Source organism: Aptenodytes patagonicus, chromosome W, assembly GCF_965638725.1.
Source record: "Aptenodytes patagonicus chromosome W, bAptPat1.pri.cur, whole genome shotgun sequence".
NCBI classification, from domain to species: Eukaryota; Metazoa; Chordata; class Aves; order Sphenisciformes; family Spheniscidae; genus Aptenodytes; species Aptenodytes patagonicus.
The window spans coordinates 3,080,238-3,106,599 of record NC_134981.1 but is presented as its reverse complement, the minus strand read 5'-3'; the positions used below and the strand labels follow the sequence as shown (position 1 = coordinate 3,106,599).

The window sequence follows — 26,362 nt, the reverse complement described above, 5'->3', positions numbered from 1 at the left end:
ACTCTTCGCTGAAAAGGTGGCGTCTCCAGAATTTTTATGGAAGAAAACTGCATATAAACAGAAATGAGTATTTGTACAGTAATTAGATTACTACAACCCAACAGCCACAGCACTCCTGTTTTGTCTTATAGGATGCCCCCACCTTTATTCACAAACAGTCAACATTAGCAGCTTTCCCGGAGGGGACACGGGAGATGAAGCCCCGCAAGAGGGAGGGAACGAGCTGCAATCCATCTCCAGATGTTTGCGCCTCGGTCCATGGATTTGGTGACATGGCCAGAGCCCCTCCGTGCCCCTCCAGAACCTACCTGTCACCTCCCGGGCAGGTAACGCTGCCACAGGCAGCGGCAGAAGGGAGAGGAGAGAATCCAGCCCACGTACAAACATCAGGGGTGCAGCACTGCAAACACGTAAATGCACCAAGCAACCAAAGCAGCAACTCGCGGTGATACAAGAAGGCTGAAGAAAGTCAATATTCCCATTCATGGCTACACCCGCCTTATTTTCTACCACCATTCCCCTGTCCTGAGATGATGAGCCTCAAGCAATAGGAGAAGCTCCAGAAGGGAATGGACGTGTACAGGAAAGAGCCCCCGGGCACCTCTCGAAGGCTGGCTGCCTTTCCCAGGCTCTCCTTGCAGTCCACCTCAGCAAGCCCTGCCTGCTCCCTGCCCCATCCATTCACCACCAACCCAACCCCTCTGCTAGCTAACGCACCTCCTTCCCCCAAAGCCCATTTATTTACCCCCTTACCACAGCTCACCCGTCTCCATCGCTGACGGCGCTCCCAGACCCACAGCCCCCACTTCCCACCTCCAACCCTCCAGCACGCACCCCAGACCATACATAAAAGCAGCAGGGCAGAGCGCACACACCCCATTTCTGCCCAGAGCCCTGTGCCCGTTCCCCAGAAAATAAGGAGTTCACAAACTGCTACAACAAACACTACAACTAGATATTTTGCACGCCGAATCGAGCATCCAGAATACCATCACCATCTTATCTCATGTGCTTCGATTCCTTGTCTATAAATCAGAGAGACCTGCCTCATCTCCCAGCAGGGACATACATCCCGCACGTCAAATGCGGCGCACCTCAGCGCTAAGGACTGTTTCATGACACGCACATCCCTCTACTCCATCTTCACACTTTAACTTCGGGTTTTTTCGCAAACCAGGCAGTTTTCTTTTACTGCTTGCGTGGGCAACGTTCTCATCAATTTCCAACAAAGACAGACAGGTTCCCTGGCCCCAGCACTTCGAAATTACATCCAGAACTGAACACAGGCAAGAAAATTAGAGCAATAAAATTGTGGGGTCATATAGAAGAAGAGCATGCACTATGAATTTTTCCTTGGATGCTCTTAAGTGTTCCCAGGTATCGCAGCTGCGTTTCAGAGAGGCACAGGAGATGGGTGAGGAAAGGAGTAAACCAGCATGAAGCCCCCACTGCGGCAGATCACCACGCATCCTCTGCCCGCGCAGCTTTTGTTACTGCTCATCCGCACCGTCACTTATTTTGTCATTCCAGCTTCCAACCCCACATCGGGCAGCACGATGCTAGACCGTGCGTGCTGTCTCTTGGGCTGGGGTTGGTTTTCATCCGGGGTCAGCCACCACCTCCGTGTCTGTTAGACAATTTGGCCATAAGGCACTGCGGTGGGAAGCCTCCCTGCAGGTTAAGCCAAGCCTAAGGTTAAGCAAAGGACAGGTTAAGCGCAGGACAGGGCTACGCTCCACTACAGCAGCACTGCTAGCTCCTGCCTTTATAAAGAAAAAAGTCACACAAGCCCGAAGCGCTTAACTGACTTTAGAAAAGCCCAAATCTTGTCTTCACACTGACTTCGATATTTTGCAAGTGAAGTTACTCGGACTCCAAAATCTGTTTGGAAAATGGGATTTAGGCACTCAGACATTTATTTTCACCATCTGGTCATGGCGCAATGAAACAAAGCAGCTTTCCCTTTCTTTTACATTTGTAAAAGGAAATTTTTTTCTGTTAGAGCAGGGATTTCCCTATAATGGGGCTTGTTATTCCCCTATATGATTGATAGCAACAGAAAATTAACAAAAATAAAACTGCACTGAAATACCTTAGATAGAAGAGAAAGGGATTACTTAATCTATTTCATGCCTATACAATTAAAGAAGATTAGGAGGTACCATGCAGTGGCAAGAGGAGGAGGAAGATGATAAAATACTAATGGTGCCAGCAACACTGCTCAGGCTCTCCGCTCCGGAGCGCCGACCAAAGCCCAGCTCCTGGAGCCGTGCCGGGGATGCACGGGCTCAGCTTCAAGACCATCAAACAGAGGAGCAGTTGAGGTGGGCTAAATAGAGGCTATCAGCATATTTCTGTATTTTCAGACCAGCTCAGGGCTGCCGTGAGGCTGCAAATCAGGTCTGGCTCACAAGCCCCGACAGCTCTCGCTGGTTTGGTGACGTCTGGAGAGACACAGTGATCATTGCAAGCAGGACAAAGGAAACGATGCAGCTTTTACCTCCATAATTGGGCTCGACGCGAGGACTTTGGCTTCGATGTTGGTCTCGCTGGCAGAACCACCGACGGTTGCGAAGAATCTCATGGCGTATTTGGCAGAGACCGTCTTTCCAGCACCCGACTCCCCGCTCACGATGATGGACTGGTTCTTCTCATCCCTGTTGAGGCAGAGAAGAAAAGCTTTTGTAAGTTAATCCATTTTCTTGTTAATAGCTTGTTCACATCACGCAACAATCTTCCATCCTCACATGTCTCCATCTCCCTCGCCTCGCTACCACCTACGCTATGGATGCTGGATTTATTCTGGACTCTACCAAAGTAACAGTGAATAATACACAATTGTGATACATCTCAGCTAAAACGTAAAGGACACACTGAACATCTCCAGAACATCTCCAAGGGCCTGCAGAGACAGCAGGAGATGAACCCCTACATGAAGCGCTGCTGCTTTCTTCACCCCCGGAGCACGTAGCCCAGCGTTGGGAAGCCCATTCCTTATATGCCGCAATAACAAACCTCTGCTGCTTGACATTTGTCTGGAGAACTATTAACGGGCATTGGCTGAATATCAGCTTCTAATATCATATATTTAATTTTTCCCCCCAACGCCTTCACTCAAGTATTTGAGATTTTGCTCAACAAAACATGGGCAATTACTTAGGAAACTTGCTCGAGCAGCCTATTGCTGAACTATTAAAACATAGATACCCAGAAAGGTTCCCCTACGCTCAAAATATGTTAAAAATACCGAAGTTGTGAAATCAAGCACCCTAAGGTTAGGAAATAGCAGGAGTCATTTGATTCGCTATGCAATTATATGAACATCAGTATTTTCACACACATCCCAACATCTGGTTAAAACTTTGACAACGATAATACAAAGCACGTCTCTGACATCGGACTCGTACCATCTATTCATCCCCAAATCCTGCCAAATTGGAAGTCACTGCTCCAAAGCGCAGAGGTACTTCTGGGACCAAGGGGTAAGAAAAAGAGGATAAAGAGTTCAAAAGCAATTCCTGGTAGACATCACCAAGTAAAGTTTGTTCAGCTCCTGAAGCTTTGCAAAACAAAGTCGTTTTTAAGAAGGTCTCGCTCATTAACAGAAGGATCAGGCAGCCCTACCCTCTTCCAAGCACACACCAAATTTGCTTACAAAAGGATACAGCTGTACCAGCACCAGGATAACAAAATTCAAGCAAATACACACCAGACCTTTTTACCTGCACGTATGAAAAAGCTTTGCAGGAGTGGGAAGCATTATCCTGGCACCGAGGGGCTGATGCAAACCCTTCTCCAGCCGTCACGGGAGCAGATGCCACTGCCCCGGTTCCTGGGCTGGTGCCGGGTCGTAGGAGCAGCTCTGCCTCTCTGGGCTGCTGATGCCATCAGAGCTAGGGCGGACCACCAGATACCTCCAAGGGCACAGGACTTTTCACGGGGAAGTTCAGGGTGCATCACCTCATGTAGCTTTTGAGCCTTGCACGGAGCACAAGACTCATCCAAATGCCTTTTTCTACTTGCAAAATTAATCATTGACACAAAAAAACTTGCACAAGTCATCACAGCTATATTAAAATACCCATTTCTTCCCACCACGGGTGCACAACATGGTACCCACTAGATACGTCCCAATCAGTTTAATGTGCTTGAGCTGCAAGGCAGAGAAAGGGCCAAGGCAGGAAAAGGAGCTCATTTTCAGGAGAACCACATCCCTCTAGGCAAAGATCTGCCAGCACCGGAGCAAGTGCCTCTGCTGCAGTGGGATCCACTCCCCGGGGCATCATTAGCACACGGCGAACCCAGCACCCCTGCAATTTGGCCGCAGACTTTGGGAAGGAGAGAATTTTCACTGCAGGATTTGATATAAGCTCCCAAAATACCAAAGCTATCGGGGTAAGCTGCAAGTATGTAATTGAATGTGTTTTTAAGTAAGATCAAATTCAGCTTCCTGGACTCTGCCCAGCTTTCATGAATCACAGCTGAATGCAGGCACACAAAATCCTATAGACGAGTGCAACAATAAATTTACACCTTGCAGTTCTCTTGACATCAGGAAACACCATAAAAATACATTTCAATTTCAGATACTCGGTTTAAGTTTATACCAGCGAGAGAGAAGAACAGAGGCTAAATGACTGCCATACACCACTCTTACACTTTCAACAAAAATACAAACATACTGAAACACCACGCCATTACTTTCCTCCACTGTCAGGCACGTACCTCTTAATTCCTTCTAGGGTCAAGATAATTGGTTTGGAAAAAACCTCAGTCAAGTCAAACATGTAACATTTTGGTGCAAACCACAACTTTCCAACACTTCCAGCAGGAGAGGACTCGCGAGCTAATTTCCAGCCATGTTTATATTTTTCAGGGATCAATTCATCAAGTACATCTTAATCCATCCCCTGGCCAGCTCCACCGCCTCTCCTGGGCATCCACCAGCACGACGGCAGGAGGAACCTCCAACCACTCCAGCTATCAGGCAGTTAATGCAGAAAAACCAGCCCTGAACTGAGCACAACCTCACCCAGGCAACCGAAAACACGGAGCCGGTGTTCCCGGTGACTCATGCCGGGTGGGGACAGCCTGCACATCTCACCGAGGACTCGCTAAGTCATGGCTGCATGCCTTCCGCACCTCTTGGCAAAGCCACCGTGACTCTCCCGCAGGCAGTCAGCTAGCAGGATCCGGGCACGGGGCTGCCAACACACCGGTCTCGCACCTTTAGACTTCCATGGGTGTGCGATAAAGCTCTTTTCGTAGCACGAGCCACCAGACACATGAACCCAATGCCAGCTCCAAAGTGAGGAAGGAAGAGTAAGCACCAAAAATAAAAGTATGCTGGATAAGCCCATAGCAGCAGTTCTCAGGACAGGTGATGGCAGTGATTTATCACTGTTTATCTCCAGTTAAAGTAGGTTGGAAGTTTCACGTCTGCTTTGGTCATCTTCGTGGACAACTGCTTGCTGAGCTCCAGCAGCGAACGTCCCACATTGGCCGTCAATAGGATGCAACACATAAAAGTCATGTCAGCTACAAAAAAAGGGGCAGACAGAGGTTTTGACATGGGCTGCAAGCGCGGATGAACAGACTATCCTTCATCAGAGGCGAGGGAGAAGCAGAAGAAAGAGGCAACAACCGAGATCTCTGCCAGCAAGTGCTGGCCCTGCGAAAGATGCTCTGCAAACGCAAAAGTGGCTCGGCTTAGAGCTGCACTTGCGTAAAAGTTGAGAATTACTGCTTCTTACCATTTTCAGTGCAACAGCTACTGCCCAAACGGCACATTTCAGGAAACATTTCCCCTCCTCTTTTTTCTTTAAGCCAGAAGACGAAAACTACACCAGTCTGGGAGAGACTCTTCAGTTGAATGAAGCCAATAAAGCTCAAAGAAGAGGAATTACGCCTTACTTGGCATCCAGTCAGCACTGCCACAAGGTCATATTTTGTATCCTCTTTTTTCTTTTCTATCTAAGATTCATAATTAAGATCTCTCATTAACAATTTTGACCTCTTTCATAACTTCTCCATATCAGCTATTGGGGTGTGCCTTGCTGGAGGAGGCAGAGACCAACCCACCGGGGAGCCCGTCCAAGGAGCTCTCCAGACCCACAGTCTCCACGGGCTTCAGGTCCCATCACAAACTGCCTTTTATGTTGCATCCCAGGTGGTTTTTTTTTGCCCCTCTGGCTTGTCTTTTTAACAAGTACCATCATTTTCAAAAAGGCACTGAACCTAGCGATAAAAACCACAGCCAACACCATTTACTGCTCTTGGAGCTGCTCTGCCAGGTCACACTTTTCCAGAGTTTCTCAAGAATTTGCCCTAACGGCTGATGTGCTGCTACATGAAACGGGCCAGGCGGGTTCTCCGTGGCACAAGAAAACTTCTGGAGTTGTATTATATTAATAAAATAAAAAGAAAGCTGCTGGCTTCCAAGCAAGACAGCAAGGCCACTCAAGCTCCTGTGTTTGCAGTAACATGTCTCTTCTTTTGTTGGTTTTTTTGGTGGAAAATGCATGTTCAGACATTTCTTTTCCAACCTCAGGAATAAAAGCCTTCAGGAACAAAGGCTACAGAGACTTTCCCTTCTTCGGTGTACAAGTTAACCAACTGCTGGGTGCCAGCAGGGAAAGATAGATGAGCCCCACAGAGCGGCTAGTAGCAGAGAGTCTGCTCAATGAGCAGAAATGGTTAAAACCAGGCAGGACTTGTTTGTATTCAGCGTGGAATAAAAAATACTGAAATGTTTGGGCATTGTGCAGGTGCGGTATGCAACACGGCTGCTTGAAATACAGTCAATTTTGGCAGCATCAGCACAGAAGAAAATTATTATGGAAATAAAGCCTGGATAAAATGAAATGTTATGGGTGAATACCAGCTCTGCTGCAGCATGGCAATGCTGTCACACCTCCTCCTGGGGCTTACGTGGCTCCTGTGCACCTCAGGGCTGCCGCCACGGCTTGGTATGCTGCTACGACGTGCATCAGTGCTCTTCTCCCCGTAGCAAACAGCTCACGCGATGCACACATGCCAGCACACAACACGCTCGCGGTCGTCCAGCAACGCGGGGTGCGCAATGGGGATTAAGCTTCAACGATGGCAGAAGATGCTGTTCCCACCACGTACCACTGCTACAGCTCAAAACTAGGTATGAGGCACTTAAAGATGCCACTCCCTAAGCTTCACCCCCATGGGTCTGCAGTACTTTTGTTTCTTCACTTAACGCAGCTTTCCAAGATGACCCACAGCCTGAAGAACTAATACCATGATCTCAGCTACAGCCTCCATCCGTCAGAGACGCTTACAAAACCATCAAGGCGCAGAAGTCCAACCAGAACAAAGTCCAGGATCATTCCTTCAATGCGAGGGGCAACAGCACCTCCAAAGTTGAGGGCTGCAAGTGTTGGTGGCATCTGATACAGCCCATGGACTGCCATCTGTCTGTGCAATCTGAATGTTTTGCTTCACTTCGCTATTTCAACGCCCCCTCTTCAAGCAGTAATACCTGTTCATAAGCTGCTATGCAGGTGAGTAACACGTCGTCTTTTGCAGAGATTTGTCATGTTATGAGCAATACCCATCAAGACTCTCACCCTTGTCCACCCACAAAGGAAGAGATGGACGAGGCGTCCAGCCCAGCAAAACAAATAAGGCAGTCACTGGAGTTTTCACAATATGTGAAAAATATCATAGAACCATAGAATGGTTTGGGTTGGAAGGGACCTCTAAAGGCCATCTAGTCCAACCCCCCCGCCGTGGGCAGGGACATCTTCAACTAGACCAGGATGCTCAGAGCCCCGTCCAGCCTGACCTGGAATGTTTCCAGGGATGGGGCATCCACCACCTCTCTGGGCAACCTGGGCCAGTGCTTCACCACCCTCAGCGTAAAACATTTCTTCCTTATGTCTAGTCTGAAAGTCTAGTAGATACCAGGTTTTTTATTAAGGCAACATCTAAAGGTGCTGCCCAAGGCAAAAAAAAAAAAGTCAGTTGTCTACGAAGAGAAAGGGAACTTCAAACAGATACCTGCTCTGATTAGGACTAATTACCAGCCTTTGCATTGAGGAAACCGATTTCCCAGCTTATTTAAGCAGTCAGTCCTTCACCTGCAGCAATGCAGAGAATACCGCTACCGTTGGAGCTGCCTCCAAACAGCCTAGGAAAGGTGTGTAGAAATGTCCAAACTTCAAGCCCGCCCAGCTGGACACAGCTCTCACGGTGCTAAGAGCTGCACCCATTTTGGTTGAATCGGAGCAATCAGAGGTGAGACACTGCTCAGTGTTTCCGTATGCAGTTCTCAGCCTGGGAATGTCATTCGTCATTGTAACATATGAAAACCAGGTAAATTGATGGGAAAAGTCAGGGCTGAACATCCCTGGAAACTCCTCACTGCAGGAAAGGGGATGGTCAAGCCACGGCAATAGCAAAGGGTTTGAACCCAAGGACAGTGATGGTTCCCACCACCCCCGTCTGTCAAGAAGAGATAGGGGACATGTCAGCACACCCAAGATCCTTAGCCTTCACCAACACTGCTGGAAAGCAGGAGTATTTGAAGACAAATATGCCCCAAATGTTCTCCAGACCTAAATCACAGTCAGAATTTTTCCAAAGTCAGCTTTCTTTAAAGCAGCAATCTAAAGCCGTGAGAAGGGACCTAGAAATTATAGGACTTGTTTTCATAGTCATCTCTTCAGAAAACCTTCACTGGCACCAGCAGCTTAAGCAAACTGCTCAACTTCATCTTGATCTCCGCAGTGAGAGCAAAACCAGTTGCACTAAAAACACAGCTCCTCCGAGAGGGAAAAATATCCGAAGCAAACGAAGGCAGAGCCAGACCCTGTGAATAATTATCAGGGGTCACTCCAGCTCTAATCCCAGATCCGACACTAATTCTCTCTGTCGTGGAACTAGTCAATGAATCTCTCTGCATTTCCACCGTGGAAATCATATTTAACCTACTTCTTTCAGAATGCTCAGAGGATTAGTGTTCATAAAGCAATCTGAAGATTAAAAATCATTTAAGTACTGCAGTTTGCATTTAGCCTGACCACAACGAGAACACCCATAAAGCCCCGATGCACAACAGGCTCTAATCTACTCCTGTATTGACTAAAATTGACTATTGGCTAAAAATGAGCGTAGCTATTGCACTGCATTGTTAGCGATATATAAAAATGCAATAATTTAATTACCATTGGATCGCACCCCCCCAAGTGCTAACGACAGCGATGAAAAACTGAGACGGTCTAACTGCCTTCAAATGAATAAACAGAAGTTGCACACTGTGAAGATAAAAATCAGTGTTGCAGCATTGTAATGCAGAGAAGAGCCGCCTCTGAAACAGCCTCCGAAGCCAGGAATCGTTCCCATTTCAGTGGGATACCTGGAATTTGGAGCAGCAACTTGTTTTACTCGTTGGCTTTAATTTGGGTTTTTAGAATACAACGCCTGGTCAACGCAAATATGAAAACACAACTTTGGGGCACTCGGACTTTTCCCCTCAGAGAAACCCAAGAAGATATTATTTAGCGTCCGGTCAAACAAGAGTGTTTAAGGGCATGCTTTCTGTTTGCACTATCAAACATCTGCCGCAAATGCATGTTTTATGCTGCAGCTGCTGAAGGCAGCAGCAACATAAGGATAGCTTTTCAAGTGCTACATATTCATCTGGGTCTTTTTTACACTGTATCTTTCATAAATAGCATGGATTACCCTATACAACTTCTTTTTTTTCTTCTTTTTTTTTTTTTGGAGGTATAACTCTTTTTATACAGTGGCTTATACTGATGGGGGAGAATAACTAATTTTTTTCACCAACAACCTACACCCAACATGGGCCACACCATGGCTCCAAAATACATTTTGGCCAGAACAGCCCCAGAGCTGCTGTAGCCCTTCCCCATCCTGGTACCATCGCAACTGCAAAGGTAACGTTGCACCTTAATGCAACAAACCAGAGAAAGAAAACAGCAATATCCCATTTCAGCAACGCCCAAGCCTGGTGTAATGTCACTCAGCTGTTGCAGGTGTCCCTGGGGGATGTTAGATCATGCACAACCCATCCAGGGTCTTACTCGAGAAGATGCATCGGGCATGATGTACTCCTCGGGGTCCATCCGGCGCGGCTTCGGAGCCAATTTGCTCACACGCACCTGGGTTTCAGCAAGAAGCCAGAGCGAAAACATGGGCTTGAATCTCTCAGTTGCTGGGAAAAAGCCTAAAAGTACCAGTTTGGCCCTGAATGGGAAAGGATGAGCATGCAGCACGACGCCCAAAGAACAGGCAACGTGCAAATTAACCTTATCTTCTGCGGCAGTCACCAGCAGCGCAAAGCGTTACCTTCCCTCTGCACAACACCGTTTAACTCGCATATCAATCTCATGTTTCTAATGCTGAGATCAAATACCACAGTGCAAGTTAAGATGTCTTTGCAGAGGTCAGAGCGCTTTTATGCGATGCTCCAGCAAACCAGTTACTCCTCCTGTGAGAGCGGTGGGAGTCCCACTGGTCCCGGCTCATTAAGGTACTTTCTCCCTGGACTGCCTTGTGCAGCCGGCTGGAAATGCCCCCTCAATAGCAAAGAAAATCCTGCGTACTCAAAAAGTTTCTGCAAAATGCTGAGCTGTCTCCCATCCTTCCACCAGTTCCTGAGGTCAGGCAGGAAGGATGGCTTTCTCCCAGGGTTTATGCTTTGCATACCCCATTGGGGAAGAACACAAGCTCCTCGGCCACACTAAAACGAGGTCAGTGATTCTTTTGTGTGCTGTTTCTAACGAGAGCTAAACACGCACCCGGCCAATTTTATTAGCTCTCTGGCACCCTGATGCTCTTTTCTGCGCTGGGATCGCACCACAGAGCATCCCCGGCTCCGACCCGAGCCACCCGCAAGCAGCAGCTAGCCCCTGCGGAGCCCTGCAGATGGAGGAGGCTTCGCAGTGCATCCTCCCAAAAAGGATCACGTGGGGGCAAGAATCACGCCGGCTTTCTGCTCCCTAAGCTTGCATGATGCCCCCAGCAGTTCAGCTCTGCAGGCACCAGGAGGACAAGCCAGTTGTTATTCCACCCCATGGCAGTCCTAGAAAGAAGGTCCTTCATCACCTCGACTATCATCAGCCACCGATGCTTGTAAGACTCCTACGCTACCATCTAATTAATTACAGTTGATATACGTTAGGAAAACCCCAGAAGGAGATTTTCAGAAATCAATGGGACCGTTGACTTTTGGGCACGCACTCAGAGTTCTCCATCCTGAGGTCTCCAGAACTTCAGTGAGGATGCGGGATAGCAAACGGTGGCTGGGAGGTGGGCAAGGGCAATCGCAAGCCTTTGCGCTCCGATGTAACCACAATGCTCGTAAACACCGTTTTGAATGTTTAATGATATTTGGTGTTGCAGCTTTCACACCTCAGAGCTCAAACAGTTCTCCTGCATGGCAGCAGTAATTACCTGTCTGATGTAGCCCATTACGACTCCTTCCAAGTCGGTGATATTTCACACACGCAATCATTACTCTTAGTCAGGCACTGACCTTTCTGTGCATTAAGCTCTCCCATGCCAGTGCTGTCCTATTACGAGTATTTATGATTTTTCTACAAGGGATGTCTCTTTTATGATTAAAGTTGCTAGCAAATAGCACCATTCTCATTCCAAATTGCCAAAAAAGAAGAAACTAAAAAAAAAAAAAAAAAAAAAAGATCATTTAGTTGGCCACTTATCCTCAGAGCAGCTCTGTCCTCTCCCATAGCAGGGCAAGTAAGACTGGAGGGTCTCTCCTCCAGTCCTTGGGAAACGTTACCCGGAGTCTCTCCCATTTTTTCTTTTCTTTGTATCACCTCTGGAGAAGTTGCATCCAGCTGCTTTTGCAAACCCTGAGGCCTAACACCAGCACCGGCATGTTTATGGGATAGCTCTTCCAAAACCTTCTCCCTTCCTCCCTATCCCATTTTTAACTCTAAACAGAAGAGATCCCCCTTGGTTTCTCCCCTTCCTAAATTCAAAGCTATTGAGTGTTTTTTCTTCTGACCCTTTTTTTTTTTTTACACCAGAGCTTTAGTTTTGAGATGGTACCTGCCACAAAGCCCTGCTGAGCTGCAGCACAGATCGGCCTCGCAGCTCGCTGCAAACCCAGCCTCATTCACCAGGAGACCTAAACCCTTCCCCGCCTTTAATCTAACGCAGCATCCAGCCTTATTTATTGTGCCAGTCTGATTCCTCTTGCATCTCTGTCGGGGGTTAATCTCTCTTTTAACTCCTACCCGCTCTCTCGTTGTATGGTTTTAAATCCTCTTGTAAAGCTTGAAATTTGAAGTGCTATCAAAGAACAACCCCCACCGTGCCTGTACCCCATCCCGCCTCTATTAGGTTATGGGCAGGGTCAATGCTGCAATTTCTGCTCTTTTCCAGCTCCAGCATTGCACCCCACAGCAGAAAAGAAAGAGGTCGTGGCCACGCACAGCCCCACCGGCACCTGTATCTCTGCAAGACACAGATCATCCGTGTTGCCTGCTGGTGTAGGCAGGCAGCGATTTGTACACTTTGACATATGCTTTTGACAGTGCGATGCAAGACTTGGGTGCATTAACTTCCAACAAAAACGGAAAGCCACTACTAAATAGAGTTACCCGTCCGCAGTCCAGGTGTTTGAGCATTTAGTGCCAGAAACAGCACGCTGGCAGCGGGGTGGAAGATGAAGACACACTACTTCCATATAACTTATAATTTAGGAATCACATAGTAGATGCTGACCCTGGTTTGAATTGCTGACACCGGGGGTTATCCTGTACCCAACTGAGCTGCAGGTGAGAGCATCTGAGCTGCATTTGAGCAGCCCAGATACGCAGAAGCTGAACTCGTTCACCAAATCACTCCTGCATTTCTTATTTTATTTCTTCTGCGAGAACTATCAACACCACTGCTAGGAGATCCTCGCGCTGGGAAGGAGGAAACTCCAGTCTAACCAACAGGTCACCAGAACACTTGTTTTCCCACCGACGTTGCAAGGGTCAGTTAAGGTCTGCAGAGCCCCTTCATGCTCCTGGCAGGAGAATGTTAAAGTGTTCTGCGTTTCCAATTTAGCAGAGCTATACATGGATCCGATCAGGATATTTTTGTCTGACCACATGCAGACATCATGCATCTGTGAAAGCATCAGCCCAACGGATGCACAAGTGAATAAAGAGCACGGCACTTCACCCAGTCCACACACTTCTTGGGAGGCTCTTGCAAGTCCTTTATCACCCGAGATCTTTTCCACCTTAAGATTTGAACATTGCACTTATTTTGTGATTATTAGCTGACATGTCGTGCTAATTAAGAGGTCCACATATGTGATATAATGTTGCTATCGTGGCAAGATCCAGATGTGCTAACTGGAAAACACACAGAATATACAGCAAGGGGTTTACGATGCTTTCGCCGTTTGATTTACGATTCGAGCAAAGACCACCTCACTACTTGCCCCCCCACTTTTGAAAGACGTTTGACAGCCTTTGGGGGGCCCATTCTCCTGCCCCATCGCCCACAGCAACGCTAGTCACACCACATACCTCTACCACCTAGTGATAGTGTACAATTTTGCATTTTATTAAGTATAATGCATGATTTTTTTAAAAAAGGCATTAAGAAACCTTACTTGGACTAGCAAGTCCTGGCCTGTGCCCAGAGTCAACCCAACTGGTACAAAAGGAAGAGATAAGGGCCAAAGACAGAAAAGCCACACAAATATATTCACTACCGTAGCACACCGCAGCGACTCTCCTAATAGCTCAGCATCTGGAGACAACACAGTGACCGCACCATCAAGCCGAGCTGGCCGAGGATAGCTGGGGAGAAGAAAAACGGGGCTGCAGACATGAAGGGGAAGATCTAACCTTTAACTAAAGCCCTCAAAGGCTGGGAATGGGAAGCTGGTGTTGCACTGTCATCGTGCAAACTTCGGTCACCTCCATGGAGCTGGCAACAACTGATGGGACGTAGTCATCGAGAGGAACGTGGGTCAGGGCGAGTAGTGAGAAACAACCCCTGCTCATGCGTGGAAAGCTGCTGGTCGGGCTGACTTCAGCAGAAAAAAGTTTCAAGGGGAATTTTTGCTGAACTCCAGGCTTCTGCCCAAAGCGATGACACACAAGGAAATCAGAGCCACCGCCAGGATTTGGGCACACACAAGGGATCTTTTGTTCATCTAAGAAAAGCAAGAAGCAATCAGCCAGGGCACTGGCAGCTGTGCTGGCTCTCCGAGGGATCCTGGATGTTCCCCCAAAGCTTTTACTGCGCTTTCAGGAGCGCAAATGCCTTCTGCAGCACCCAGAGGTGTAAAAGGCACCAACATCCAACGCACCTCGCTAGGTAGTATCAGGACGGTAGAGAGCAAGACCAGAGGAGGAGATAGTTGCATTGCCCTGCAGATAATATATGTTCCCAAAGCACAAATTGCTTTGAACCATGCAGACTCAGCTATTAGCAATCACTAAACAACCCACCCTTCCACCACCCCAACGCTTGACTCCACCACCTTCGGAAGCAGCACTTGGAGCAAATTAACTCCATGCTGTGTATTTTGCCTCAAATAATGTTGTTTCAATGAACGGAGTGCGCTTAGTCTCACACTGGGTAAGCAGGGAGTTTCTAAAGGGCTGGTCACCGGAAAAATTAGAGGCTGTCACATATGAATTTTAATCACTTGCCTTTTTTCAAGCTGTTTTACATGCAAGTGCCGCAAAGCAACTCTCTGCAAAGCGTCCTCTTTGGGAAAAGCTTTCATTTAAAGGGGAGTTTTAACACATGCCCTCATCACAATAAGTGTTCAGATGCTTTGTGAACTATTTTGTCTCAAAAAAAGGGATCAGATATTGTTATATACCCTCTGCAGCCCTTTGCCCAGCCCACCCACATTTTTTTCCTTCCTCCCCCCTCCTTTTTTTTCCTTTTAAATTGACATTTCCTGATGACAGGGCGACACTAGACACAGGACCCAGCAGAGCTTTACAGCTACCTGTGAAGGTGCCTCCAGTCCCATCTCACGGACACTACCAGCTCAAGGCAGGCAAGAAAGCACAGGACAACTTCGCTAACACTTGTACGCCAGCAAATGTCTTTTAAGTTCTGCCCCAGCACCCTGTCTCTACATAGCAATAGTATACTAGAAGCTCCGAGAATTAAAAATCTAATTGCCTCCAATTTCTCTCATTTAACAGAAAATCTTAGATTTTGTGCCCTTTTTCCTTGCCATCCATGAATCCCATTCAGTCACCTCCACAGTGTCTTCCCAGTGTGCTCTGGGCCACTAATAAAGCTAAAATATGCATATATATCTACTTATTACATACATATATTATGCATTTTATATATTTTATATAATATATATTAGATATGTGTGTATATTTATTTTTATATATACATATGACCTTGCCTTCTGCACTGGAGAAGAGCTATTCAAGGTGACTTCATGGTTCCTGATTACGTCCTTGCTCTGTTTGCCCTATAGAAACAGGGCACAACACACCTGGCAGCCTTCCTTATCCAGATCTTCATGAAAAGGACAAAAAGTTTGCCCTCAGAGGACCACTGCACCTTGAAACCCCACAGCAAGGGAGAAGCTGGCACCACCGGCCCGCTCACACACTCGCTCCAAGTTTGCGCTATTTGCCCGTGGCCCCAAAAACATCTGAAGCGCCATTTCAGCCATGCTTTTTTGGGGTTTTTTTGGAAAGGTTTACTACCCCAGTGCGGTGTCTGATCCCAAGGAAGCAGTTTGCTGAGAGTCAGCTAATCAAGTTCTGCTCTGCCACACAAACTGCGTGAAAGTTATCCCATGGACACATATAAAAGCATGAAAATGAAGAAGCCGCTCACTGCAAAACTTGGAGATGACACGCCACCAAACACCGGACAAGCTCACGCAGCAACGACTGCTCGGTGGCTCCAGCAAATTATTCACTCAGCACCTTTTTGCTCGGTGATGTTGCAAACAACATCAGCTGTTTCCAAGCTATCTTCCACGGAGAAAGCTTGTTTTACCCGTTTTGATTTTCTTACTCACATTGAGGGCACTCTCGTTGAAAGAAAACCAGAGAAATTCAAACAAAATGCACATCTGCATTGTTATTTTCACTTTTCGACGATGTGATTTTCATTTAATTTGGTTTTAGAATTAATAACTTCATTTTTTAAAAAAGATGTAAGGCTATATATGCATACACATACACAAGCACACGCTTCTATAGATAAACAAAGAAACCAACCCAGACGGCTGGCCAGAGACCGGTTTCCTGCTCTCAGTCACATTGCAAGTTTGACCTTCTGAGATTGCAGGTTTCAGTTTTATTCCTGGTCTATAGGATGCACCAGCCATAATGCAATTGTTTTTAAACAAGCTAAGACACTGCAAAACAAGCGATGGTTTTGCACCAGTTTAGGTTTAACACGCTCACGGACCTCCATCCTGACGGCTGAGCTGCCCAAGTACCCGTGTCCCACCACGCTCACGTGGCACCCCCGTTGCCTAAAGCAGAGCTTCAGACAGGAGGCATCTCTCAGAGTCAGCAATTCACTTAAAAAAATCAAAAAGAGGTTCTCTCCAAAACACTACATCCATCACCCATGAGACACGCCATCCATGTGCCGTGCTCAAGCAGCTCCACCGCTCTCCCTGCAGCACGGCGGAGGGAAAAGCCCGGGTCAAACTGCGGAGAACACAACGTCCACCCAGAAGCTTTCAGATTTAAAATATAGCGCGCTACATTTTGAGGCACATTTCAAATAACCAGGCAGATTCCTATAATCCACGTTATAATCTCCTCTCAGCCCCATTTGAATCCCTCTGTGTACCCAAGCCTGCAATTACCGTAATACCAGCCCAAGACAGTGCTGCTCTGGTGCTGTCTGAACAGCAAGAGTCTTGCTTAAGAGCTTTGAAGGTGGTTATTGCCGTGTCCCCTTGCAAACAGAGCAGTCCTAACCATCCAGAGACAGCAGTTATCAATTATAGGTGGCTGCCAGAGGTAGATTTACTCTGATGATGAGGAGAACAGAGTTGAGCATCTCTGGCTAGAGCTATCAGTTAGCCCACTGCCTACAAAATACGCAGGGATGCAGGAAACCACCAAGTCTTCCCTAGCGCAGACTTCAGCAGAAAAGCAAGCAGTTGCCTTATATTTTAGACACGGCCCCAGGAAAATCCATGCATCCTGTCCAGTGGGTCAGCAAACCCTGACATCTTCTACAAAGAACCATGCAGCTTGCTGCTCAGCCTGGATTCATGTAACAAGGACACAGTCCTAAGCCTTCCTCTTTTGCTAGACAGCTCCCCAAATTTCTAAGTTCTTCCCAAAGTGGTTCTGCCCAAAGCACAAGCACTTGCAGAAGGTCTGAACTGCAGGTTGGAGTCAGCTTGGGTACAACCCATCAGATCTCCGCCCATGGCAGTGCTCCTCCAGATGCGTTTACGGATTGAACTCTGGCTCATCTTTGATCAGAAACACATCCTAACTCACCACTTACAGCCGAGGCACAGCAGAAAACAGGCCGAAACCCTTGGTAAACGGTTCAGTGCTTACTCTTGTTATTAAAAGCCAGGGCTGTATAAAAATCACAGCTAACTCACAAACAAATCTAAACACACTGTGCGGGTCCAGACAACTATAATAAAATGATCCCCGGTGCAACAACTTCCAGCTTCCTCTTAAATTTTCTTTTAGATCATGGCTTACCTGGTAAGAATAAAATCCTGCATCTGTCCTCAGCAACACAGCAAACACAGAAATAAAGTAAAACTCACACCACATTCATCTGGTGAAGACACTGCTTTGAAGGACCCACAAATACCTCCAGGTATTCACCAGAGTTAACTTCTAACTCAAAATCAGTGTCTCAATGAAGAGGACCAACATTAGCTTCTGGGCTTAGTCTGATTATCTCACCAAATTATCTGAAATGCCGTTTCCTCCAAGCTATTAAACATGACATTTGCAGAGTGGTTTGAATTTCTTCCAGGAAACTCATCCAAGCAGCAGCAGGAAAAGGATCGCCATCTGAATCACAGTTGCACCGAACCCGTGAGCTCCTGGGGACCATCGAAATCCCCATTAGCCCAGCCTGCCCGGCAGTCTCAGCAGCCGATAACGGGGTCAAGTCGGTAAGCAGAATTAATTAGAAACAGAATCATAGAATCATTAAGGTTGGAAGAGACCTCTAAGATCATCGAGTCCAACCATCAACCCAACACCACCATGCCCACTAAACCATGTCCCTAAGCACCATGTCTACAAGTCTTTTAAATACCTCCAGGGATGGGGACTCAACCACTTCCCTGGGCAGCCTCTTCCAATGTTTCACCACTCTTTCAGTAAAGAAATTTTTCTCATGTCCAATCTAAACCTCCCCTGGTGCAACTTGAGGCCATTTCCTCTCGTCCTATCGCTTGTTACTTGGGAGAAGAGACCGACTCCCACCCCGCTACAACCTCCTTGCAGGTAGTTGTAGAGAGCGATGAGGTCTCCCCTCAGCCTCCTTTTCTCCAGGCTAAACAACCCCACTTCCCTCAGTTGCTCCTCATCAGACTTGTTCTCCAGACCCCTCACCAGCTTCATTGCCCTTCTCTGGACACGCTCCAGCACCTCGACGTCCTTCTTGTAGTGAGGGGCCCAAAACTGAACACAGTATTCGAGGTGCAGCCTAAATACCTGACCTCAAAGAGATTTCAGTGTGAAGCAGTTCGGCACCACACAAGGGAGGCTGCCGCAGGAACCGCGTCTTGCATCTCACAGAAGAGGGACAGAGCTACAGCACTCGTGGGTGAAGACGGCCACCATGATGGGGAGATACCATACCAGCTCAGGGATATAAAGGCATGATAGAAGACACCATATTCTCAGCAGAGATGAAAATCTGGGAGTTTCACACTCTTTTCCATGACTTCACTTTAATTGCATACTTACAATATTTAATTGGATATTTGCCCGCTTTTGATCCGACAGTTCGATCCGACCCTGTTGACTGAGCGCCCACTCACCTGGCCATCTGCTTATAGGCTTCCTCTGCCACCGCAAAGATGTGAGGATCCATATCCCCCATGTTTTGGCCACTGTACGCGTAGATGACATCTTGTTCGTAGATTGGCAGCTGCTCATATGGATTGATGGCAACAAGTACAATACCTTAGAACAGATAAATAGACAGATACGTTACAAACCAAGCAGAGTTAGTAATTCAGGCTTTTCGGGGCTTGTGCTAGTTGTTTCAATCAATTTTTTTTAAATACGATGCTTGGAGAAAAAAAGAGGAGGAGAAGGGAATGGGGAAGGACTCCGAATTCTTATCTCAGCATCTCCTTCCAAGTGCTATGCTTTGATAGCAAGGCAATAAGCTCCCGTACAGCTACAGAGGAGGCATACCAAACTGGTGAGAAAAGCAAATATGTAATAATCTTCATTGTGTGAAGCCAGACTTTGCAGGAAGAGTGAGAAGAGCAGCTAAACAGTGCCTGAGCCATCACTTCAGAAAAGCAATTCCTATGCGACCAAAGCTCTGCTAGACCCAAACAAATATCCCGGATTTTCCCCTGGCTTAAATTCTGAGTAAAAGCTCATAACAAAGAATGTACTCAAATCAAAATGAAATGCATAAATCACAGGAAAGGAATGCCAGAGCCTGCATTAAAGCTTTAATGTCTCTTTCCTCTCCAGCTCTAGGAACACCGTGCCTGCCCGGAGGAGGCAGAGAGCCCAGGAATTAATGAGAGGCAAAGCCACGCATGGTGCTACCTGCACGTGCTCGAGGGAGCTGGTCTGCACCCTGCAAAACTGAAGCACAAGTTCCACCTTCGAAGTACCTTCAGGTTTTGCAGGTTTAAATTGTTATTGTAAGGAGCTCCGGAGAGCACGTGGTTGGTGGGAGTGGGTGCTGTGCTCCCAGCCGGCCGATTCAGGGCTCGGGCACGCTCAAATTACAGCAAAGCACAGGAACTCTCAGCCTGCAGCAAACACCAGGATACGGTGACTTAAGCCACAACGAAAGGCAAAGGTCAGCTAAGTCATGTTACCTGCCTCCGCAGGATATTAACCCAACAGCTTCACCTCATCGTGCCCTGCTCCTATTTGTTTGCATCTCGGTTCTGGTAGGGTCACGCATCTCTTTCCCTTAGTCGCCGAAAACACGCCTGCAGCCACGATGCACACCGAGCTGAACGGCAGTAGTTGCCTCAGCACCGGCTGCCAGAAAAGCGCTTTTCTCTCCTCCTAAACCACTTTGTAACTAGAGCACAGGGTACGTTGCACCCACACAGCGCTTTGTAGCTAGACCTACGCTTGCTAAGCCCAAACAGCCAAGCCTAAACCCATGCATCTTCATTAGCGCGATGCTGTGCTCAAGTTTATTATAAACCTTCATGAGAGGCTGCACTAATGGAACCTCACTGATTTTGGATGAAAGAAAGCTTGCATCTGACAGGGAGCACATATGCAGCTGCAAAAGGCTGCAAGTTATGCCAATAGTCTAACATTACACATCATTAAATATTTAAAGCAAAGTCACCACTGTTACCAGCTGCTAAGGCCAACGTATTTCAAGGGCATTACTCTAAAGAAGAGTCTGCTCCTGCCAAGGATTTCCTCAGCAAAAGTTGCAACACTTAATCACGGCTGGACATACCAGCCTTAACCCTGCCACACAGCTAGTCCCATGCATTTCACTGTAATCACTTCAAAAATCGTTACTCTGCATCACTGCTAGCAAGGTCATCCTGAGTGCCAGCAAAAGGGTTCATCGTTCAATATTCTCCAACGTAACCTAATAAAAAATGGCTGAACTGCCTTCTTCCTTTGTTTTTAGGTTGCAGTTTGTTGCCATCCATTCACATGTAACTGCTGTCTTGAATGGTTTTGGCAGGCCACCCTTCCCGGGAATGACAAACCTAAGTTCACACCTGCCCTCCCCTTCTGCTTTGAATTTAATAGTTCCATGACCCCCAAAGTCATTAAGAAAAGGAAGGAAAAAAACAGTGCAGCAAGGGGTTTGGGTTTTTTTGCAGTCTTTCAGGAGGAAAACCCGCTACGGACATTTCTCAGTCGGATTGCATCTTTCTGGCGCACTGCTGTTCTCCAGTGGTTCGCTAGGTCCTATTTTTTTCCCCACAGACTGTCAAGCACACGCAAAGTTGGCCTCAAACTCATCTGACAAGACATTCCCACCAAGAGTTGCACACATAGACCACGAGCTCGGGAAGTTCACCAACCCTCAAAAACCACCTCTGGTTTTGCAACCTAAAGTTTGTTGGCACACACCCGTGTCTCCCTCCCGCCCCAAATTCACAGCCCCTGGACCTTCCTCATGCCACAGCCTCTGGGCTTGTGGTCTCAAGGGGTTTCTATGGGGACATGCTCTAACCCACTGCTTTCCAGGAGCTGAACATGTGGCCTGGACACTCACCACAGTATGTGTAGATGTGGTTGGACTCGAGGAACCTGACTTTGAGGTTGTGGAGGACCGCGGGCTCGTGCAGGTAGCTCAGGGCCGTCAGGTCATTCTCTCCCACCAGGATATCCGGATTGCGTAGGAAAGGCAGCTCATTTCCTTGGAGGTCAACAGGATATTCGTAGAGCTGAAGACACACACATGAGGAACATGAGAACACAAAAACCAACAGCTCCTTCGATGTCTTGTAACTTATCCAAGCATAACTCCACCCTGATACTATAAAATACTTACACATCCTACCCTAAATTAAATGAAAGCCCCTTTATGCTAAATGCTATAGGGAGCTGGATGACACGCTACCAGGTGACAGGTCACCCCCTTGGTAAATGGCTTTGAGCTGGCCAACAGATGGTCCTGGTGGACACTGATGGTCCACAAGCACCAACCTGAGCATACCCGAGTTGTTTTCAGGCCAGCCTTAGGGCAAATAGCCTTTAGCCAGCTCTGAGCAGTAACAGGTACCATACAGAAAACCACAGCTTCAGCTGATCTAAGCTTCTTCATGCTCTTTGAAAAGCAGCCTTATTTCAAACTAGACCATGTTCTTCCCATCAGAGTGATTTCTCAACTCATCTTTAATTCAAGTTACTTTTATACTCAAAACCTTACACCCCTTCAAGCAGAGAAGGACGTGGAGAACCACGGAGTCCCTGCTGCTTCAATATCTGAAGAGCCAGGTTATGCCGTTGAAGCATACGGCTGCCCATATGCTAACTATTTTTGACTCATCCCCAAATGAACAGCAGAGCCACCAACTACAGAAAAAGTGTAATTTTTTTTCCTTTACAGTGGAGGAAGAAAAATCGCCTGTGATGTTGCTTCCCACAGGGTGTCTCAGGAAGGGGTCCCGATGCTCAGCTCCCAGCAGAAGGCAGGAATCCCAGTTCACAAGCAAAAGGGCACCACTACCATTGCACCGGCACTGGATCGCTGCCCGCGCAAACAGCACAAGAAAAGCTGACCCAAGTGCACAAGGACAGGCTCACACAGCACATCCGACAACCTCAGGCTTGTTTTATACTCCAATTCCACGTTGCCAATGCCAATTTTCAACAGCTTGCACTCAGTCTCACATCTTAATGGCAAACACACCAGGGATCCCTTGCGATATTTAAAAATCAGCTCTTCATTCAGAAGGAGTACCCTTGCATACAGAGTACAGCCAGAAACCACAAAAATCCATGAAAATTCACTGAAAGCACAAGGACAAAAGAGAAGCACTAAACAGTTGGGTAATGCACGTTAGCTGTCAGGAACAAAAGGCTTTCCACAGCTTCAAAACCCCTGAAGATATGTATGCTCAGTATCTCCATCTGACGTAGATGCGTGCTGTTCCCCTTCGCTAAAGCTTTTCAGCCCAACGTGACTTGGGTCCAGGCGGGGTTTCATACAGAAGAGCATCAAACAGGGGTCTGTGGGAGCACCCACAGTAAGCAGCGCGCTCTTGCACAACCCCAAAATGAGATGTTCCTGTGTTTCACCATGACAGTGACATGCTTATTAAGCTACCATCTACAACACCTAGTAATCCTTTAATCTCCTTGTACTTTAACGTTGCTGACCCTAAACTCAGCTGTACAAAAAGGCTAGACCTTGCAGGACTTCTTAACCCCTTTGGTTTCCAGGAAAATACCCAGATTAAAGAGCAAGAAATTATATTTCTTCCCCTCCGCCTCCAAGTACTAAAACTACTGAAGATCTCAACCAGAAAAGACACCTGGAGTTTGCAGCGCTCAGCAATACCTGCAACAAGGGGCATTCCCACCTGGCATCGGGTGCCTGGCATCAGATACCACCGGGAGGCAGGGACAAGCAGATGCATGGAATGGCAGGAACGCACCCAACGTGAGCATCGTGCTTGCATCATGAGCATGAAGCATCAGGTCATTAGAGAAAAGATATGCTCAAAGGATGACTGATAGGACTTGAAATAGAGAATGATAGACACAGGATGGTGAATCCAGGAGGTCCAACCACAGGGCTACTGGGCAGGGAGCCCACCAAGAAGCAAGAGGCAGTGACCCCTGGTCCTACAAGGACATGCCTGGTGCTTCCAAGGGACAGTGAGGTGGCATCCGAGCACCTCCTCATCCAGATGTATCACCACAGAGGGAAAAAGCATCTCCAGGAGTAGCATCATCTGTCCTTCACCCCCCTCAGAAAGCTGCCCTATGCTGGAAGAGCAAATCGGGGAGGACAACGAGCGCAGCCGGGGCCAACCCTGGCAGAGCCAACAGCACCATGCACCGGGTGCGGATTTCAACATGAATCACTTTCTTTGCAAACCTGGCACATTCACGTACTGCAAACGGCCCGCACTTGCGCTGCTCTGAAAGAAGAATTGTTTTGATGAACAGCCTAATCAAGCGTGTCTCATTCCTCTTCTCCATCTTCCCATTAAGTAATAGGGTGAAAATATTCCCCGCAGTATGGAAATGGTCGGCTGGCAGGGGACGTGAATTACTCACCCTTCTCGGAGCATTTTCAATTTGGATAAAGTGGCCTCTATTAACTCTTTTAGCAACAGAGCAGATCACCCTCTAGACAATTAAGGAAACCCCATCTGCTCAGTGAAGAAAGCTTATTTAAGTGGAATTCTTCATGAAAAAAATGTATTTATTCTTCCTGCTACACCAGGCACCGCGTGTGGGAAATGCACCTCATGGCGGGCAGGTAGCATGGCTGCTCCCTTCCCATAAACAACCCAAATTTTGCAGCTGATGCAAATGCCCCTGTTAACTGCATCTGCAATCCCCCGCTGTTACGTGACATCCCACCTCATGAGCTTTTTGTGCGGGACAGAAAGCAGTTGCTCTTCCCCAGCCTCCGTCCTGCTTTGGGAATGATTTCTCGCCGGCTGCACACATGCTGTGAGCCTAGACTGTTGGTGCATTTGAAAGCGGCACTTGCTAAAAAACACCTACATTTAAAGGAGTTTCTCATTTTTGTCTTTTAGAGCTTTTTTATTAAAAAAAAAAAAAGGGAGAAAAAAGGGTTTTACATAAGACTATACTTAAAGAGAAAAACTAAGGCATGGAGAAAGCTGTTGCACAGCAGTCATTTCTGTGCTCTATGCAATTTTTCCATCGGTACCCAAGTTTGAGTAGATGCCACCAGCCGCGCTCTTTCCAATTTGTTCAGCAGCAAAAACCATAAACTGATACTTCTAACATACTGCTGCTATAAAAAAAACCCCTCATTCTCATATCACAGACTATTACAACTTTGCCAGAGGATGAAAAGAGACGAGAGGGGTCAAGGGCTTTTCTCGCAACCTACTTTAACACGAGTGTCTGGGGAGGGAGCGGGCAGGGAAAAGCTGGAAGCGCTAAGGCAATAAAACACATTTAAAAATACTTTCTAAAAAAATATGAGATGGCCCAGGCTTCTTCACACATTAATTCAAAGCTTTAAATTACTGAAAAGAATAACAATGTTTAAAAGCTTACAGTTTCATCTTCAAGTTTCAGATGAAGGCTTTTATCTCCCTCTTTGTAATCCTTGATAATTTCTGCCGATCTCCAAACTTCATCAGGGTCAGGAATCCAAACCCTAGTGTACTGGGGGGGGAAGGGGGAAGAAAGAAAAAGCTTAAACACAAGGAAATCTCAGGAAATTAAATCAGAAATAAATTAATTCACCATGGATACAATCCCACACACATTGTAAAGTCAGGGCAGCTAAACCATTTACTTCAGTCAAAAAAAAAAATTCTAATTTTAGGTTTTGAGATAAATTATAGACCAGAAGTCTGATTTTCAATCAGACTTTCAATCAGGCTTCTCCTGGACGAGGTGTACACTGGCTTGTTACCAGTCTAACAAAGCGGGGTACAAACTCAACGTAAATGTGAAATTTAATTTCCCTAGGAAAAAAAAAAAACACCAAAAAACCCCAGCCTTCTAGAAGCTTTTATGAAATAACGCAATTCCCCCCCAGCAGACCGTACACCAAAGCATATTTCTTCTGCACAAGACGACAGGTTCCTCCCCACAGAGCAAGCCCGAACCCAAACCCACTGCCATAGAGCTAAGCAGACAACAGAAGACACCAAAGCCAACTTCTTCGGTTGGAGGCGAACCTGCAAACAGGCTTCAAGGCTCCCGAAAAATGGTTAGATGCAACATTTAACCTTTTTAGCATCTCCGAAGTCCAGGCCACCCTTAAGCCTCCGAGAGGAAATCCCAAAGGTGGACCCGTACAGCCCAGCCAAAGCGTCCATGAAGGGACAAAATCCAAGAGCGAGCAGCACGGCTCACGTGTAATGAGATTATGGCATTACTCAGAGCCACGCCACCTCCTGCTAATGAGATTTAATTTGCTTTTATGATTCAGAGATAAATACTCTGCCCAGACTGCATAAAAGCATCCCCCCCCCGTGCTGAGTAAGTAACTGCTGCTGCGCTGAGACCTCCAGTACTTGCTCTCAGGAGTTGGGACAAACGCATTGCAGACCCAGCAGTAACGCTGCAACCTCCATGCACGGATTTCCCTCACCCTCTACACATCCACCTTTCTTTTTGCCAGAGCAGGCACCAGTTTCCCTGCTCGTGGGGCTGCCAGGGCAAGGTCCTGAGAACAAGGAACCCACAATTGCTCCATCCTTGCAAGGGGTCACCTTGAGTCAGGCTTTATTTGCTAGACACAGTCCCGTAAAGCCAGCCTGATCCTGGACTCGGCCAGCCAACATAGAGTCAACAGGAACCCTTCAATGATCACTTCTTTATTGGCATTTTTGGGGGCATGTCCCCGACCCAACTCTTCCTGTTGATTGAAATAAGATCTATGTAAACTTATTCTTACACAAAACACAAGGTGCTGGGGGAAACCACAGCAAATCCAAGCGACACCAGCACTGGAGCACCAAAGATGGCTTTGTCCCTCGTCT

General features: G+C 47.2%; 1 protein-coding gene across 1 annotated transcript in view; it reads right to left on the bottom strand.

Annotated features, from left to right (window-relative positions):
* Positions 1–26,362, bottom strand: part of LOC143172270 (unconventional myosin-Vb-like) — a 154,410-nt gene that overhangs the window by 98,514 nt on the left and 29,534 nt on the right. The window contains exons 2-5 of the mRNA XM_076361491.1: positions 24,924–25,034; positions 21,427–21,598; positions 19,013–19,157; positions 2,501–2,657 (exon numbers count right to left, since the gene is read on the bottom strand). Of these exons, the coding sequence (XP_076217606.1) occupies positions 2,501–2,657; positions 19,013–19,157; positions 21,427–21,598; positions 24,924–25,034 (585 nt within the window). The remainder of the gene's footprint in view (positions 1–2,500; positions 2,658–19,012; positions 19,158–21,426; positions 21,599–24,923; positions 25,035–26,362) is intronic.